This window comes from Xenopus laevis, chromosome 8S (genome assembly GCF_017654675.1).
Source record: "Xenopus laevis strain J_2021 chromosome 8S, Xenopus_laevis_v10.1, whole genome shotgun sequence".
NCBI classification, from domain to species: Eukaryota; Metazoa; Chordata; class Amphibia; order Anura; family Pipidae; genus Xenopus; species Xenopus laevis.
In genome coordinates this window covers 11529924-11545223 of record NC_054386.1, presented here as the reverse complement: position 1 = coordinate 11545223, position 15300 = coordinate 11529924, and the positions used below count along the sequence as shown (strand labels likewise).

Sequence of the window (15300 nt, the reverse complement as noted above, 5' to 3'; positions counted from 1 at the left end):
CTGATGATTCAGCAGTAAACAGTGGCTGATGCGCCTGCTCAAAATTTTCCAACCTGGCTGATCGACAAGCCAACAAATATAAAAAGTCTTTTGTCGATAAGGGTCGGCATGTCTCCTGCCATACACCAAATACAGAGGAACAGGGTTCTACATGCATACAAGAAATGAATGCAGCTCCTCCACTCACTGGAACCGGATGTAATAGCTGCTGGTTTATAATAGATTGTCTGCAATGCTGCAAATATAATCGCAAGTTTTCCTGTGATATGAGCTATGCCTCACGTAACCTTAAAGGGCCATCATCCATTTATCTAAAGAATTGTACATAGCAAAGGGGGGACCTGTGCTGACGTGTGTTGCATCACTGTGCCGGCTAAGAACATATTTAATGAAGCTTTACCTGGAAGGGGGGGGCAGCCTAATGTAGCCCACCACATACTTTTACTAGACTTAAGGTATTGTAATCCAAATTACAGAAAATCCTTTTCTGTGGAAATCCCAGGTCTCAAGGATTCCAGATAATAGAGCCCAAACCTGTACGTCAATAAAAAAAATAGAGAAACCCTTATTTGCATATGCAAATTAGGGGCGGGAAGGGGAAAACATTTTGCACTTCTTTGTTTTGTGACAAAAAGTTGCGCGATTTCCCCTCCTGTCCCTAATTTGCATATGCAAATTAGGATTCGGCTTCGATTGGCTGAATCCCGAACAGAATCCTGGATTCGGTGCATCCTTATTAATCACACATCTCTTTAAAGTATGTTATAACTATGACATTCCATCAATAATAATTTCTTTTCTACTCTTAACAGAAGTTGCCAAGAACTGCCAGGAACAAGAGCATCTTGGCATGTTGGTGTGGACCCCAAATCAGAATATATCTGAAGCCAAATGTAAGTAACATGAAGACCTTGTAGTTCTATTATGTTTAGTTGTGATCTCTCTTGCTTGTTTAAAGGATAAGTAAACCTTTTAAAACAAGTTGATGAAAGGGGTATTCTAAGAACTTTTGCAACGTAGATTCATTATTTATTTATTTTTAATTCCAAGATATTATAGGATACCTGCACTGTAAACATGAATGAATTTTGTTACAACAACGGCACCTGCTGGTCTTTTTATAACCAGTCTGATCACCAAGTATTCAAGGAAGTTTTTAGGAGAAAGAAGCTGCTCTGATGTTCTTCTGCCTAGGAAAAAATTAAAAAACTTTCTCTAAGCAGAAGAACATCAGAGCCGCCCCTTTCTTTTTTCATTTGTTCATGTTAACTGTACATGTATCCTTTAATATCTTGGAATTAAAATATAAATAAACGAGTACATTGCAAAAGTGCTTAGAATATCACCTTCATCAATTTTACATTTACTTATTTTAAAGGTTTCTACGGTCCATATAATCTAGGGATGCACCGAATCCACTATTTTGGATTGGGCCGGAACCAGAATCCTTTGCGAAAGATTAGGTTGAATACCGAATCCAAATCCTAATTTGTTTATGCAAATTAGGGGTGGGAAGGGGAAAACATTTTTTGCTTCCTTGTTTTGTGACAAAAAGTCACGCAATTTCCCTCCACCGCCCCTAATTTGCATATGCAAATTTGGCCGGGCAGGAGATTTCGCCCAAATCCTGCTGAAAAAGGCTGAATCCCGAACCGAATCCTGGATTTGGTGCATCCCTAAAATAATCCAATTTGGCTGCTTGGCCCAGACAGTCCCTTTCATGATGAGATTCATATTGTAAAGGGATAGTTCACTGTTTAGTATGGCGCAGGCAGTGATATTCTGAAACAGTTGGTAAAAAAAATAATAAAAAAAACCATTGCACAGCCCATCCTTTAACCCAGTTTTATTTTTACACTCAACTGTTCCTTTAAGGGCTCATAACTGTCAGTACAGTATTATTTGTGTGACACAATCAGTTAAAGGGGTTGTTCACCTTGAAGGCATCTTTTTAATGTTATAGAATGACCAATTCTAAGCTTTTCAATTAATTTTCATTATTTATTTTTTATAGTTTTATAATTATTTGCCTTTTTCTTCTGACTCTTTGCAGCTTTCAAATGGGTTTCGCTGACCCCCTTCTAAAAAAAAACAAATGCTCTGTAAGGCTACAAATGTATTGTTGTTGTTACTTTCTATAACTGATCCTTCTATTCAGGCCTCTCCTATTCATGTTCCAGTCTCTTATTCAAATCAATGCATGGTTGCTAGGGGAATTTGGAGCCCAGTTACCAGATTGCTCAAAATACAAATTGAAGAGCTGCTGAATAAAAAGCTAAATAACTCCAAAACTAATAAAACATAAAAACAAATTGCAAATTGTCTCGGAATATCACTCTCTACATCATACTAAAAGTTATCTCAAAGGTGAACAACCCCTTTAAAGCATGTCTGTTAAATAATTGGCCACCAGGTGGCAGCAGTTGACTTAACAATTTGTACTGGAAGAGATCCATATAATGCAACACTTTACATAAGATAAAATGTATTCAGACAATGTATAGGGTTGCAATAGGCTTTCTTCTCTCATATGAGTAAAGTAATACTGCAGAATATGTATCCCTGATAGTAAGAAGAAGATACTTGTCAGTGTTCCATGGCTGATTTGCACGTCTGCATTGCCACTGCCTGGGGGACTGAGAACTGTATTGCACTGCAGCTCCCAGAGTAGTGATTAACCATGTGTAATTGAAATGAGAAATCACTGGTTTGTTGCATTTACTCTGTTCTGCTAATTGCCTCCTGATTCTATTTCCCCTGCAATCTCTAAGGTCTCTTGTTTTGGAGCAGTTACTTGTTAGCCACCAAAGCTAAAATTCCCTTTAGCCTCTATTCACAAATTCCTGTTGTATGGCACTTCTAGTTTGATCGGCATAGATCATTCTCTACAGGATCTGTTTTCTGGAAACCCATAATCCAGAAAGCGTCAGTCACATTTGCTGCCAAAGTACTTGGATAATACTTAGTTCTTAGTTGAAACCAAACGATCAAGAATATATACTGATTTTATTCCAGTTGTAATTTTTTTGTAGTACAGGTATGGGATTAGTTATCTGGAAACCAGTTATCCAGAAAGCTCCTAATTATGGAACATAAAAACAAATTGCAAATTGTCTCGGAATATCACTCTCTACATCATACTAAAAGTTATCTCAAAGGTGAACAACCCCTTTAAAGCATGTCTGTTAAATAATTGGCCACTAGGTGGCAGCAGTTGACTTAACAATTTGTACTGGAAGAGATCCATATAATGCAACACTTTACATAAGATAAAATGTATTCAGACAGCCGTCTCCCATAGACTCCATTTTACCCAAATAAACCAAATTTTAAAAAATGATTTCATTTTTTTCTCTAATAATAAAACAGTAGCTTAGTAACAGTAACTTGATCCCAACTAAGATATAATTAATCCTTATTGGAAGCAAAACCATCCTATTGGGTGTATTTTATGTTTACATGATAACCCAAGGTAGATTCCTGAGCGGGACCAATTTGTTAAACCCGACCCGCAACCCACATACTTACCCGCTTGGAACCACTACTTGACCTGCAAGTGCCTTATCCGCAACCCGCTGACCATCAAGAAACAGGAAGTGCTGTCGTTGTAAACCAGAAGTGACATCGTTGGAAGTTGGCGTGATCAGAAAAAAGGAGTAAAACAGGAAGTACTGTCATTGTAAACCGGAAGTGACATCATTGAAATCGGGGGGGGGCGATCTGAAGACAAGGAGTAAAACTTGATATTGGGAAGACCCGCAAACCCGAATAAAAAAAATGACCCGCGTCTATACCCGCTCCCGAAACTTCTACCTGCAATCCACAGGGTACTGTAGGCTTTTGCGGGTAACTCATGTACAAGGCACTCTTTTATTATTACAGAGAAAAGGGAAATCATTTTTAAAAATTTGGATTATTTCATTTTAATGGAGTCTATGGGAGACAGCCATTCTATAATTTGGAGTTTTCTGGATAACGGGTTTCTGGATAACGGATCCCAAACCTGTACTTTGCTAGTAGTATGTGACATTGGGTAATCATAAATAGAAAATTGCCATTTTAAAAAATAAGGGATCGTATGATTCACGGTGCACACAAACAAAACGTACATGTTAGGTCACATGAGCCAATTAACAGACAGAGTTGTGTCTTTTGCTTCTACACCTCTTCCTGTTGCAGTTAGAGCTGCAGTATTTCTGGTCAGGTGATCTCTGAGGCAGCGCACAGACCATCACAAAATGGTGGTTCAAGGCAAGAGATGTAAAAGGGCAATATTTACTTACCGTATATACTCGAGTATAAGCCGAGTTTTTCAGCATCCAAAATGTGCTGAAAAAGTCTACCTCGGCTTATACTCGGGTCAGCGGGCAGTAGCCGAGATTGCAGTCACTTTTAATCATTCCTATACCAACAGTTCACTTGGGGAGAGACTGCAATATCCCACAATGCCCTCTGTTGGTTTTATGAAAGAATAACAGTGCGCTCTCTGTTGGTTATATCAAAGAATAACAGTGACTGCAGTATCGCACAGCGCCATCTGTTGGTTGTATCAAAGAATAAGTGACTGCAATATCACACAGCGCCATCTGTTGGTTGTATCAAAGAATAACAGTGACTGCAATATCACACAGCGCCATCTGTTGGTTGTATCAAAGAATAACAGTGACTGCAATATCACACAGCGCCATCTGTTGGTTATATCAAAGAATAACAGTAACTGCAATATCACACAGCACCATCTGTTGGTTATATGAAAGAATAACAGTGACTGCAATATCACACAGCGCCATCTGTTGGTTATATCAAAGAATAAACTGCAATATCACACAGCGCCATCTGTTGGTTGAATAAAGGATTAACAGTGATGGCAATATCACACAGCGCCATCTGTTGGTTATACAAAAGATCAGTGATGGTTTTATGACACACAGCACTCTCTGCACAATTCTCTGTCACCATCAACTTTGCAAAGAAGTCCGGTCGATCGCTGGGGGAGTCTCTTTGGCGGAAGGTGCGCTGCTGGGAGACAGGGCTGTAGTTGTGTCTAGGCTTATACTAGAGTCAATAAGTTTTACCAGTTTTCGTAGGTAAAATTAGGTACCTCGGCTTATACTCGGATCGGCTTATACTCGAGTATATACGGTAAATATATATATTACAGTTTGGTAAGATTGTTTATGATGCCACTTAATTTGATATAAACTATCGGTTGCTTAAGTATTCATTTTGGGGGTATAGTTTTCCTTTAACAAATGATTTGTAAAGTTGGCGAAACATATTTATTATAACCAAGAAGTAAAAGTTCAGTATTAATCCATTCAAATTTCTCTTTCAGTGGATGAGTATATTTCAGTTGCTAAAGAGAAGCATGGCTACAACATGGAGCAGGTAAGACGCCATCACATATGCTTATAAAATAGTTTTTATTTTCAAATGGTAGCAGGTTTTTTTCGGTCTTATTTGTTTTATCTATAGTTGTGTATGGCATATTTCAGTAAAAGGCAGACGGCTAATGGATACAGTAGGAAATTGTTTCCTTGTATGAGCCAGTCCCACATATTCATTAGTATTAAGCTCTTATCTACAGCTTTCAACTGCTCATTTTATTTTTTACTTTTTATTCCAGGCTCTTGGCATGCTGTTTTGGCATAAGCACAATATTGAAAAATCCTTGGCAGATTTACCCAACTTTACCCCATTCCCAGATGAATGGACTGTGGAAGACAAGGTTTTATTTGAGCAGGCTTTCAGCTTCCATGGGAAAACGTTTCACCGGATCCAGCAAATGGTACGTCTGGGTTCTTGAGAACTTGCCACCTACCAATGAGCGTAGGAGATGATCCTTTAAGCTAATTAGTGAAGACAGGGTTTATAGGCAGTAATACACATGGATACATCGGCTCCAGACTTGCATTGTTAAATCACTTCACTTTAGAATGGATACAAATGAAATTTATAGCCACACCGTTTCACTGTGTTTATTCATAGATCCTCCTTTAGGGCAGAGACAGATGTGCAGATTTTGGAAGATTTAGTCGCCCAGCGACAAAACGCCTTTTCTTCTAATCTCCTCAAACTGCCTCCCCGCAGGCTAGAATCTAAATCACCGGCAGGATGGCACTTGGAGTGCTTTGTTTTCCGAAGTTGCCTCACGAGGAAACTTCGGGCGGAAATTTGTCACTAGGCGCCTAATCTCCCAGAATCTTCTCTTCTGTCTCTGACCTTACTGTCAAACTTACAGGACCCAAAAACTAGGGCGCAAAAGCTGGGGGGCGCCAGGCACGTACCTGCTCTGTCGCCTACCCCGTGTCCGGTCCCGTCTCTCCCCGATGGTCGGTCGGGGAGAGCTTCTGCGCATGCGCGATGAATCCAACTTTCGCGCTTGCGCGATGAAGCCAACTTTCACGCATGTGCGCTGGAGGCAAGTTTCGCGCATGCGCGCTGAAGGCAAGTTTCGCGCGTGCGCAGTTCTGAGCCGGCGCCGTGGCCCGTCGGGCTGCCTAGGGCGCCTGGCTGGGTTGGCCCGGCTCTGAAACACAGTAAACAAACTTATGCTTATGATTAAGGGTGCTCGCGCCAGAAACGCGTCAAGCAACGCTCTGTAACATGGCTGTTTTACTAATGGATGAATAAAACTTTGGCGTTTTAAATACGCTGGCGTGCGGAACCATCGTCTTTTCTGCTTTCTAAACAAACATATGACATTCGTTTTTTATGTTTGTCAGATTGAGGATCCCATATAATTGCACTCAGATATCTGTACATTTACTGTTTACAGCTCCCCGATAAATCGATTGCAAGTCTTGTGAAGTTCTACTATTCATGGAAAAAGACCAGGTCTAAAACTAGCGTGATGGATCGACATGCTCGCAAACAAAAAAGAGAACGGGAAGGAAGGTAATTCAACAATATTAGCCAAAAAACACCATTATATTCTCTCAGTGGGTAGCACTTGCAGCACTGAGTCTTCAGTTCTTTTCCAGCTTGGGTTTGTGCTGAAAGGAGTTCTTTATGTGTCTGTGGGTTTGCTTTGGGTTTCCTGTTCCCCCACACTCCAAAAATGTATAGGGAAGTTAATTGATTCCTGATAAAATGGGCCCTGTTATATGTGCATGTGATAGGGCCTTTAAAGGGCATGTAAAGGCATAAAAAAATATTTTTTACTTTCTTTAATGAAAAAGAAACCTATCTCCAATATACTTTAATGTAAAAATCGATACAAATTTTTTAAGAAACCTGACTGTATGCCGTTAAAATTCTCCATTCATTACTGCTGTGGATAGGAATTGTCAGACGGTCCCTAACTGCTCTGCAGGGAAACAATCATACTTATGAACAGCAGGGGGAGCCCCTGCCTTCCCAGCCATGCAGAACTCCAGCAGCTTTGTTTGTTTCCCTGTAGAGCAGTCGGCGACTGTGTAGAGATTTAAATTGAATTTTATTTTTGCCTTTTCATCCCCTTTACTGTTTCCAACTCCAACTGCAGGGACAAAGATCATGGGGCCAGATTTAAACAGATAAACTGGGATTCTATTTGTAGGATTATTTCGCTGCAGCCACTGGTTCTGCAGAGTTGGAGAAAGTCTTTATTAAACAATACAAAAACTATAAAATCCACATTAGATTACATGACAACACAGGACCCAGTGCAGTCTGTATATTCTGATTATTAATCAGTCTTGCTGGATCCGCTTCTGGCAGATATTATTTGACTCGTGTGATAATTTATGATGATCCCTAAGCAGCCCAGAACACACTGAGCATGTGCACAGTCTTGGTCTTGCAAAGATGTTTAACAAAGTTACAAGATGGTGACACCCTGTGGCCAACTTTGAAAGCAGAAATCATTTGTTATAAAAGGCTTGTGGTGCAGTAAGTTCATGTTTATGCTTAGTATACAAAATACAGCATTTCTAGCATGATTCTATTTTAGACTTTACTTCTCCTTTAAAGGAGACTTCAACCCGTAACCTAAACCCCCCCCCCCCACCTGGTACCCAGGGCAAATGCCCCTAACTTTTTACTTACCCCTCGGTGCAGATTCTGTTCTCAGGGGTTCATTGTTGCCATCTTCATTGTTGCCATCTTCTTTTCTTCATTAAACTTTGGAAGCAGACGTTGTTTTCGGCTCATGCGCAGTTGGAGTAATATTCTGTCCCGAACAACACTGCATGCGCCGAAAGTCAAAAAAAATGTCTTGAAAATGTCCAAATTTGTTTTTTTTTTGCCTATGTATGGCCACCTTATCAGACATAAGTTATAATGGTTGCTGTTTTTCCTTTCTTGTTGTTCGATGATGTTGACATACTTTATTCAATTTACATTTCCAGTGGTGATGAAATAGAGGAAGCCGCTGTTGCTAATCCAGTGGATATTGTGATTGAACAGCCAAAAGAAGCAAAGAAAGAGGTAAACGGAAATGTAGATATGGAAAAGTATCCAGTATACTGTAAAGTTTTATTAGGATTCGGTTCTCCTACTAAATATTAAACACATGATGATAAGCATGGTAACCTGTTTTTTTTTTAAATGAAGATATGTTGAATGAGCAGAACCCTGGTATTTAGAATTACTGTGCCCACTAAAGAACAATTATATTTGCTGATCCAAATAAGGTGTGGATTTAAAGCATGTGCTTTTATGTGTTTGCCGCCATTGTTATAGCCGGTAAAATTGGGGGAAACAATATGTAGTGTAATTACCCAGGTTTTTGTTAAAAAAAAAAAAATGCACTCTCTGATTAGGAAGGCTGTTGGTGTAGTTTGCAGATGGAGGGTCTGCATAAAATCCAGTTGGTGACTCCAGGGCCAAAGGTGAAGTTTGCCCAGTCTGAACCAGCATGGTTGATTCTTATGAAAAAAGGTTACAACTCTGACAACTCTTCCTGCTTGTTTGTGTTGGTGGGAGTGGAATGAGCCTGCTCTTTTTTTCAGAATTTTCTTGATTGATCACATTGACACTAGATAAATGTATGCGTTATACAAGCCGTGTATACACAGATGTTTTTTCCATAGGTTTTAAGTGAACCTAGCTTCATTGTAGTGTGTGCAATACATAATTTATGGTACTTATATTTATTGAATGCAGGTTCCAGAAAACGACACGGTTATTCATATAAAAAAAGAGAAGCATCATCCATCACAAGCAAAGAACCGTGCAAAGAGACATCCTCCAAAAGGCATGTTCCTTTCCCAAGAAGACGTCGCAGCTGTATCGGCTAATGCAAATGCTGCAACTACTGTTCTCAGACAGCTAGATATGGAACTGGTTTCAATAAAGAGACAGGTACGTTTTCTTCAAACCTATGACTTGGTTTTCCAAGAACCAGGACCACTCGGACATAACTTCATTCCATAACAATTGCAATTTGGGGTTGTTTTAGTAGCCTACTAGGATAGGTACTAGGATAGTTTGCACGGGCATGGGTACTGTTAAACCAGCATGTTCTCTTTCAGATTCAAAATATCAAGCAGACCAATAGCGCCCTCAAGGAAAAACTTCAGGGGGGAATAGAGGAATGCAGAATTCAAGAGGTAGGACTAAGAATCCTTATTATGAATGCTTTAGTATAATGCAAATTGCTTCTCAATATACCCAGTATGTATAGTCCTGCTGCACTTAAAGGAGAATCAAACTCCTTATTAAAAAAAAACCCTAACCTTCCACCCCACATAGACCCCCCTCCCCCAGCCTAGCTGCTACCCAGGGCAAATGCCCCCTTACCCAAAATGTGGTGATGTCCATGACTTCAGGCTGTCATTGCCAGCAAAGGGTTTTCAACTAAGTATTAGAAATGAACATTTTATTTTCAGTTTTTTTGATTTGTCCAATTACTTTTGAGCCCCTGAAATGAAGCGATTGTGTTAAAAAAAAAGGCTTTAGTTCCTCACATTTTTAAACAATCTTTTTGTTCAACCCACTGAATTAAAGCCGAAAGTCTGCAGTTCAACTGCATCTGAGTTGTTTCATTTAAAATTCATTGTGGTAATGTACAGAACCAAAATTAGAAAAAAGTTGTCTGTCCAAATATTTATGGGCCTCACTGTAGCAGCAACTATAATAGTAGACTCACTGCCATTTAAGCTGAAAGTGGCCAAAAGAATTGATGAGATAATACGAATAGCTTCAAATTATTCTTGCTTTTGTCTTCTGCTCTTTAGGTCAGTCAGAAGTTTAATGCTCGTTGGACAACAGAGGAGCAACTTTTAGCTGTGCAAGGTATGAAGATGAATTGGGAAGCAATATCTTGTTGATATGAAATGAATATACAGTACTTACCTCTTTTAAGTGGTAGCAAAGTGGTCCTGATGTGAAGAATTATTTCAGACTAAATAGCTGGTTGAGGCTCCATATGGTGTGATCTGATGAGAGCAGATTTTGGTATAGATACTTGTGCAATGGAAATTCTTAGGAGTTCTTAAAGAGGTTGTTCACCTTTAAGTTAACTTTTAGTATGATGTAGAGAGTGATATTCTGAGACAATTTATAATTGCTTTTAATTTTTTATTATTTGTGGTTTTTAAGTTATTTGAGCGTTTTATTCAGCAGCTCTCCAGTTTGCAATTTCAACATTCTGGTTGCTAGGGTCCAAATTACTCTAGCAACCATGCATTGTTTTGACTAAGAGACTGGAATAGGAATAGAAGAGGACATACATATAAAGATGAATAGCAAAAAGTAGCAATAACTAATACATGTGTAGCCTTACAGAGCATTTGTTTTTAGAAGAGGTCCGTAACCTCCATTTAAAAGCTGGAAAGAGTCAGAAGAAAAAGGCAATTAATAAACATGTCAGAGATGTACCAGTATTCCCTTAAGGAAAAATAAGCATAAAAAAAGATATGATGTCTGGAACTGCTGAGAATATTGCCATGCTGGTTTTAAATATATTTCCTTTTTTCTAACCCCAGCGATCCGAATGTATGGACGTGATTTTCAAGCTATCTCAGATGTTATTGGAAATAAATCTGTGGTGCAAGTAAAAAACTTCTTTGTGAATTACCGGCGCCGCTTCAACATAGATCAAGTTTTACAAGAGTGGGAGGCGGAACACGGGACAACCGAGGAAAATGGAGACTGTACCCTGAAAGATGTAAAGATACCAGAGACTGCTATTAAAATGTCAGATGAGGAAGAAGAGGTGAGTAACTGCTAGGCAAGCTTTTGCACTTCTCCATTTTCAGACACAAACAATGATGGGAGGTTGCAGCCATAACAAGTCTTTTAAGGCTCCCATACACAGGCCGATAGACGACCGACGAAGTTGGCAGCTTGTCGGCGTGTGTGTAGAGCCCCCAGACGGGCTTTCTGATCTATATCTGGCCAAAAGTCAGCCAGATGGCGATCAAGGAGGTTAGAAAATCCCGTCGGATCGCGGGCGCACATCTTTTCATTGATGTGCTCCCGCGATGCGACTGCCTGGTTGGCCTCCGTTCTGAACCGATCATTCGACTTCAATGTGGGCATATCGGGGAGAGATCCGCTCGTTTCGCCAAACAAGTGGATCTCTACGTGTATGGCCACCTTTAGGCATTATTTTAATCCTCTTCTTCTGTATGCCAGCGTTCTGAGCAAACTAAAGAGCTGTAACAATGCATTTTATTTTTTTAACAAAACTTCAGGTATGGGATTGTTATCCAGAAACCCATTTAACTCCAAATTATGAGAAGGCCATCTCTCATAGACACTATTTTAAACAATTTTTTTATAATTATTTCCTTTTTGTCTGTAATAGCAAAATAGGTACCTTGTGCTTGATGCTAAGATATAATTAATCTGTATCTGAGAATAAACAATCCTACTGGGTTTATTTAATACTTAAATTATTTTTTAATAGATACAGTATAAAGTATATAAGTATAGAGATCCAGCTGACAGAAACACCTCTTATCCGGTTAACCCCCAGGTCCTGAGCATTCTGGAGAACAGGTCCCATCCATACCTGTATATATTTTTGCCCTACATTGTCAAAGTTAATGTGAACATCCCAGTTAGAAGTAAATTAAAAACTGAAATATAATTTTTGCCCATTTTTGTTGTTCCTAAAGTTGGTAGATGCTGTTCTGGTGTTGGGATAGACATCACACACACGGATGGTTATCTGTACCACACATTTTGTGCTTCTTTGATAGTGGTGCAGAAATGGGATCTATTATCAAGGATGATTGGGATCAGGGGTTTTTCGGATAAGGAGGTCTTTCCATAATTTTTATCACCATACCTTAAGTCTGCTAAAAATAATACTAATACTATTGGGCAAAATAAGCCCAACAGAATTGTTTTGCCACCAATATTGATTCATGCAGCTTATAGGATCAAGTACAGGTAATGTTTTATTATTACAGAGGAATAAATCATTTAAAAATTAAAATTGACTGTATGGGAGATAGCCTTCCTGTAATTTGAAACTTTTTGGATAACTGGGATCTATACCTGTGCCCTGTTTTCTGTGGATATTAAACAGCGTCCGCCGTTAGACGCAGTGGTGTATCTAGCAGCACTGCTTTCCATTACGGCCTTGTTCTGTGCAGTTATTGCTCAGCATGTTAGAGGTACTGACATCAGAAATCAAACCATTTTTACATCCCTCATAGTATTGGCTTTGTTTGCTACTTATAATTTTGCCATAAAGTATTTGCTCAAAGCTTTTACATTACCTGTCTGACTCCTCGTGCTGCCATATTTGTGCAGCAGGAGTCCATTAGCATTAGAAACTCTAACTGACAGGCTGAGATGGGACAGTCAGGTTGGCAAAACAGTCAGATTTAGGAGCTTCAACCAGCAATTACTTACAAAAACAAACCTCTCAGCAAAAACCAATCAGCATGACCTATAGGTAACTTTTAATGTACATTCATATTTTAAAAAGTAGTTAACTTTTAGTATGTTATAAAATGGCCAACTGTAAGCAACTGGTCTTCATTATTTATTTTTTATAGTTTTTGAATTATTAGCTTTCATCTGACTCTTTCCAACATGCTCTGTAAGGCTACAAATGTATTGTTATTGCTACTTTTTATTTCTCATATTTCTATTCAGACCCTCTCCTATTCACATTCCAGTATCTTATTCAAATCAGTGCATGGTTGGTAGGGTAAGTTGAACCATAGCAACCAGATTGCTGAAATTGCTAACGGCAGAGCTGCTGAATTAAAAGCTAAATAACTAAAAAAACACAAATCATAAAAAAAAAATAAAACTAATTGCAATATCACTCTCTACATAATACTAAAAGTTAATTCAAATGTGAATAACCCCATTAAAGCAGCTGTTGCAAAGAGATGGTAGAAGCTTCCTAGCAACCACAGGTCTAACTTCTTCATTTTGGATTGAGATGCTGGATGGCAGGTGTCCACATATAGCGCATCTAATCATTTGGTTACAATATACTTATTATTTTGCAATATGCCTAATCATTTATTCTATCAGCCCTGTATGTTTTCGTTAATGGGAAATTACTTGTTCTAAGCATATTTGTGATGTTCAATTTTATCCTGTAGGCTTCACCTCTTGACATCAGATACCCCTCCGCATCATGAGGAAAACCAAGAACTTTTAGTGCTGACTACTTAGGTTTCCCAGGTTATCAGGTATTCTCAAACCTCAGACAGCCGCCTGCATCATGCTTGTGGACAAGCAGCTATTTACCAAAAAAGGCAAATACTTCCAGCCCTACTGTACATCTGCCTTAATCCTGTCCAATATCCACACTCTTCATTCTCATCCATGAAGCCAGAGATGGATTTCAACCCTGAGCATCTCCATGGTCTGGAGCACGATGACCTGAAGCCTGTAAATAACTCTTATGCCTCTGCAGCTGCCAGTGATAAAGCTGTAATTGATGCTGTATGCATGAACTTGTGAATTTCCCTTTTTTTTTTTTTTTTTTTTTTGCTTTGAATGTTGCATAATTAGTTTAGCATTAAGAACTTCTTGTACATGGAGGGCACCCCTCTTTTCCCCTCTCATCTTATAAGGGGCTCCTTTTGCCTAGAAGATGCATTAGAGCTCACTCTATTAAAATCACCAGACATCGTGTCTCTCTACATGCAGAATTTGTGCAAAAGGCAGTTATTTTGTGTGTACTGGAATCAGTTATTTGAGTGAGCTCTAATTCTTGTACATGGAGGGCACCCCTCTTTTCTCCTCTCTCCGACCGTACACAGTAGAACGTGCAACTGAAAACTTGAGTTTTGGCGGATCGACTCACTCAAAAATTAGCATTCTGGGATTTCTTTTCAATTGTATCAATTCACTATACCTGCTTTTCATGTTTCTTGTTTCTGTGGCTCCTCATCTTCCCATCTTTTTGCCTGTGTTCGTAAAGTAAAAATTGCAAAGTCTTTATTAAGAAATAAATTACCGAAACTCCGCTTACGCTCCTCTTCATAAAGCGATCGGACAATCCATCGTGCGACGCTTGATTTCTCCTCCCTGGCTATCTCCTATAAGGAAGGCAGGGAGGAGAAATCCAGCACCGCAAGATGGATCACCGATAGTCTTTACTGAAGAGGAGCGCAAGCGTAGTTTATGTAAGTTATTTCATAATAAAGACTTATCATGTGTAGGTGTCTTTTTTTCGTAGCATACTAACGAATTTTTTTTTTTACATTTCTTTTGCTGTTGTTGGTCCTTTAACCATTTGCCTATGAAATTTTTGTATTTTGATGTATTCAAGCATAATCGTCTTCCTAGAATTGATTAGCAGGAATGTCCTCGACTGCCACAAACACATAATACAAAATCTTATCCTGTGCAAGATACAGGAGCAATGTTCTAGGTCCATGCATGGCCAACCTGCAAACCTTCAGCTATTGAATTATAACACTCTCGTCCTCCGCTGAAGATAGAGTTGTAGTGTAACAAGAGCTTAAAGGGGAACTATCGCGAAAATAAAAATGTAATATTAACTTCAGCATACAGAAATAAGAAACTTTCTAAATACCTTCAATTAAAAATTCTGTACCGTTTCTAGGGATGCACCGAATCCAGGATTCGGTTCAGGGTTTGGTTCAGGGTTTGGTTTTTCAGCAGGATTCGGCTGAATCCTTCTGCCCGGCCGAACCAAATCCTAATTTGCATATGCAAATTAGGGGTGGGGAGGGAAATCGGGTGAATTTTTGTCACCAAACAAGGAAGTAAAAATGTTTTCTCCTTCCCACCCCTAATTTGCATATTCGGATTCGGTTTGGTATTGGGCCAAATCTTTCATAAAGGATTCGGGGGTTGGGCCGAATCCAAAATAGTGGATTCAGTGCATCCCTAAACGTTTCTGAAATAATCACTTTTCCTCTCTCAACA

General features: G+C 39.2%; 1 protein-coding gene across 1 annotated transcript in view; it reads left to right on the top strand.

Annotated features, from left to right (window-relative positions):
* Nucleotides 1-14853, top strand: part of LOC108699774 (REST corepressor 1-like) — a 33348-nt gene extending 18495 nt beyond the window's left edge. The window contains exons 3-12 of the mRNA XM_018232323.2: nt 813-893; nt 5336-5388; nt 5627-5788; nt 6779-6897; nt 8331-8409; nt 9088-9285; nt 9456-9533; nt 10161-10218; nt 10911-11140; nt 13500-14853. Coding sequence (XP_018087812.1) covers nt 813-893; nt 5336-5388; nt 5627-5788; nt 6779-6897; nt 8331-8409; nt 9088-9285; nt 9456-9533; nt 10161-10218; nt 10911-11140; nt 13500-13538 — 1097 coding nt within the window. The 3' untranslated portion in view covers nt 13539-14853. The remainder of the gene's footprint in view (nt 1-812; nt 894-5335; nt 5389-5626; nt 5789-6778; nt 6898-8330; nt 8410-9087; nt 9286-9455; nt 9534-10160; nt 10219-10910; nt 11141-13499) is intronic.
* The last annotated feature ends 447 nt before the right edge of the window (nt 14854-15300 follow it).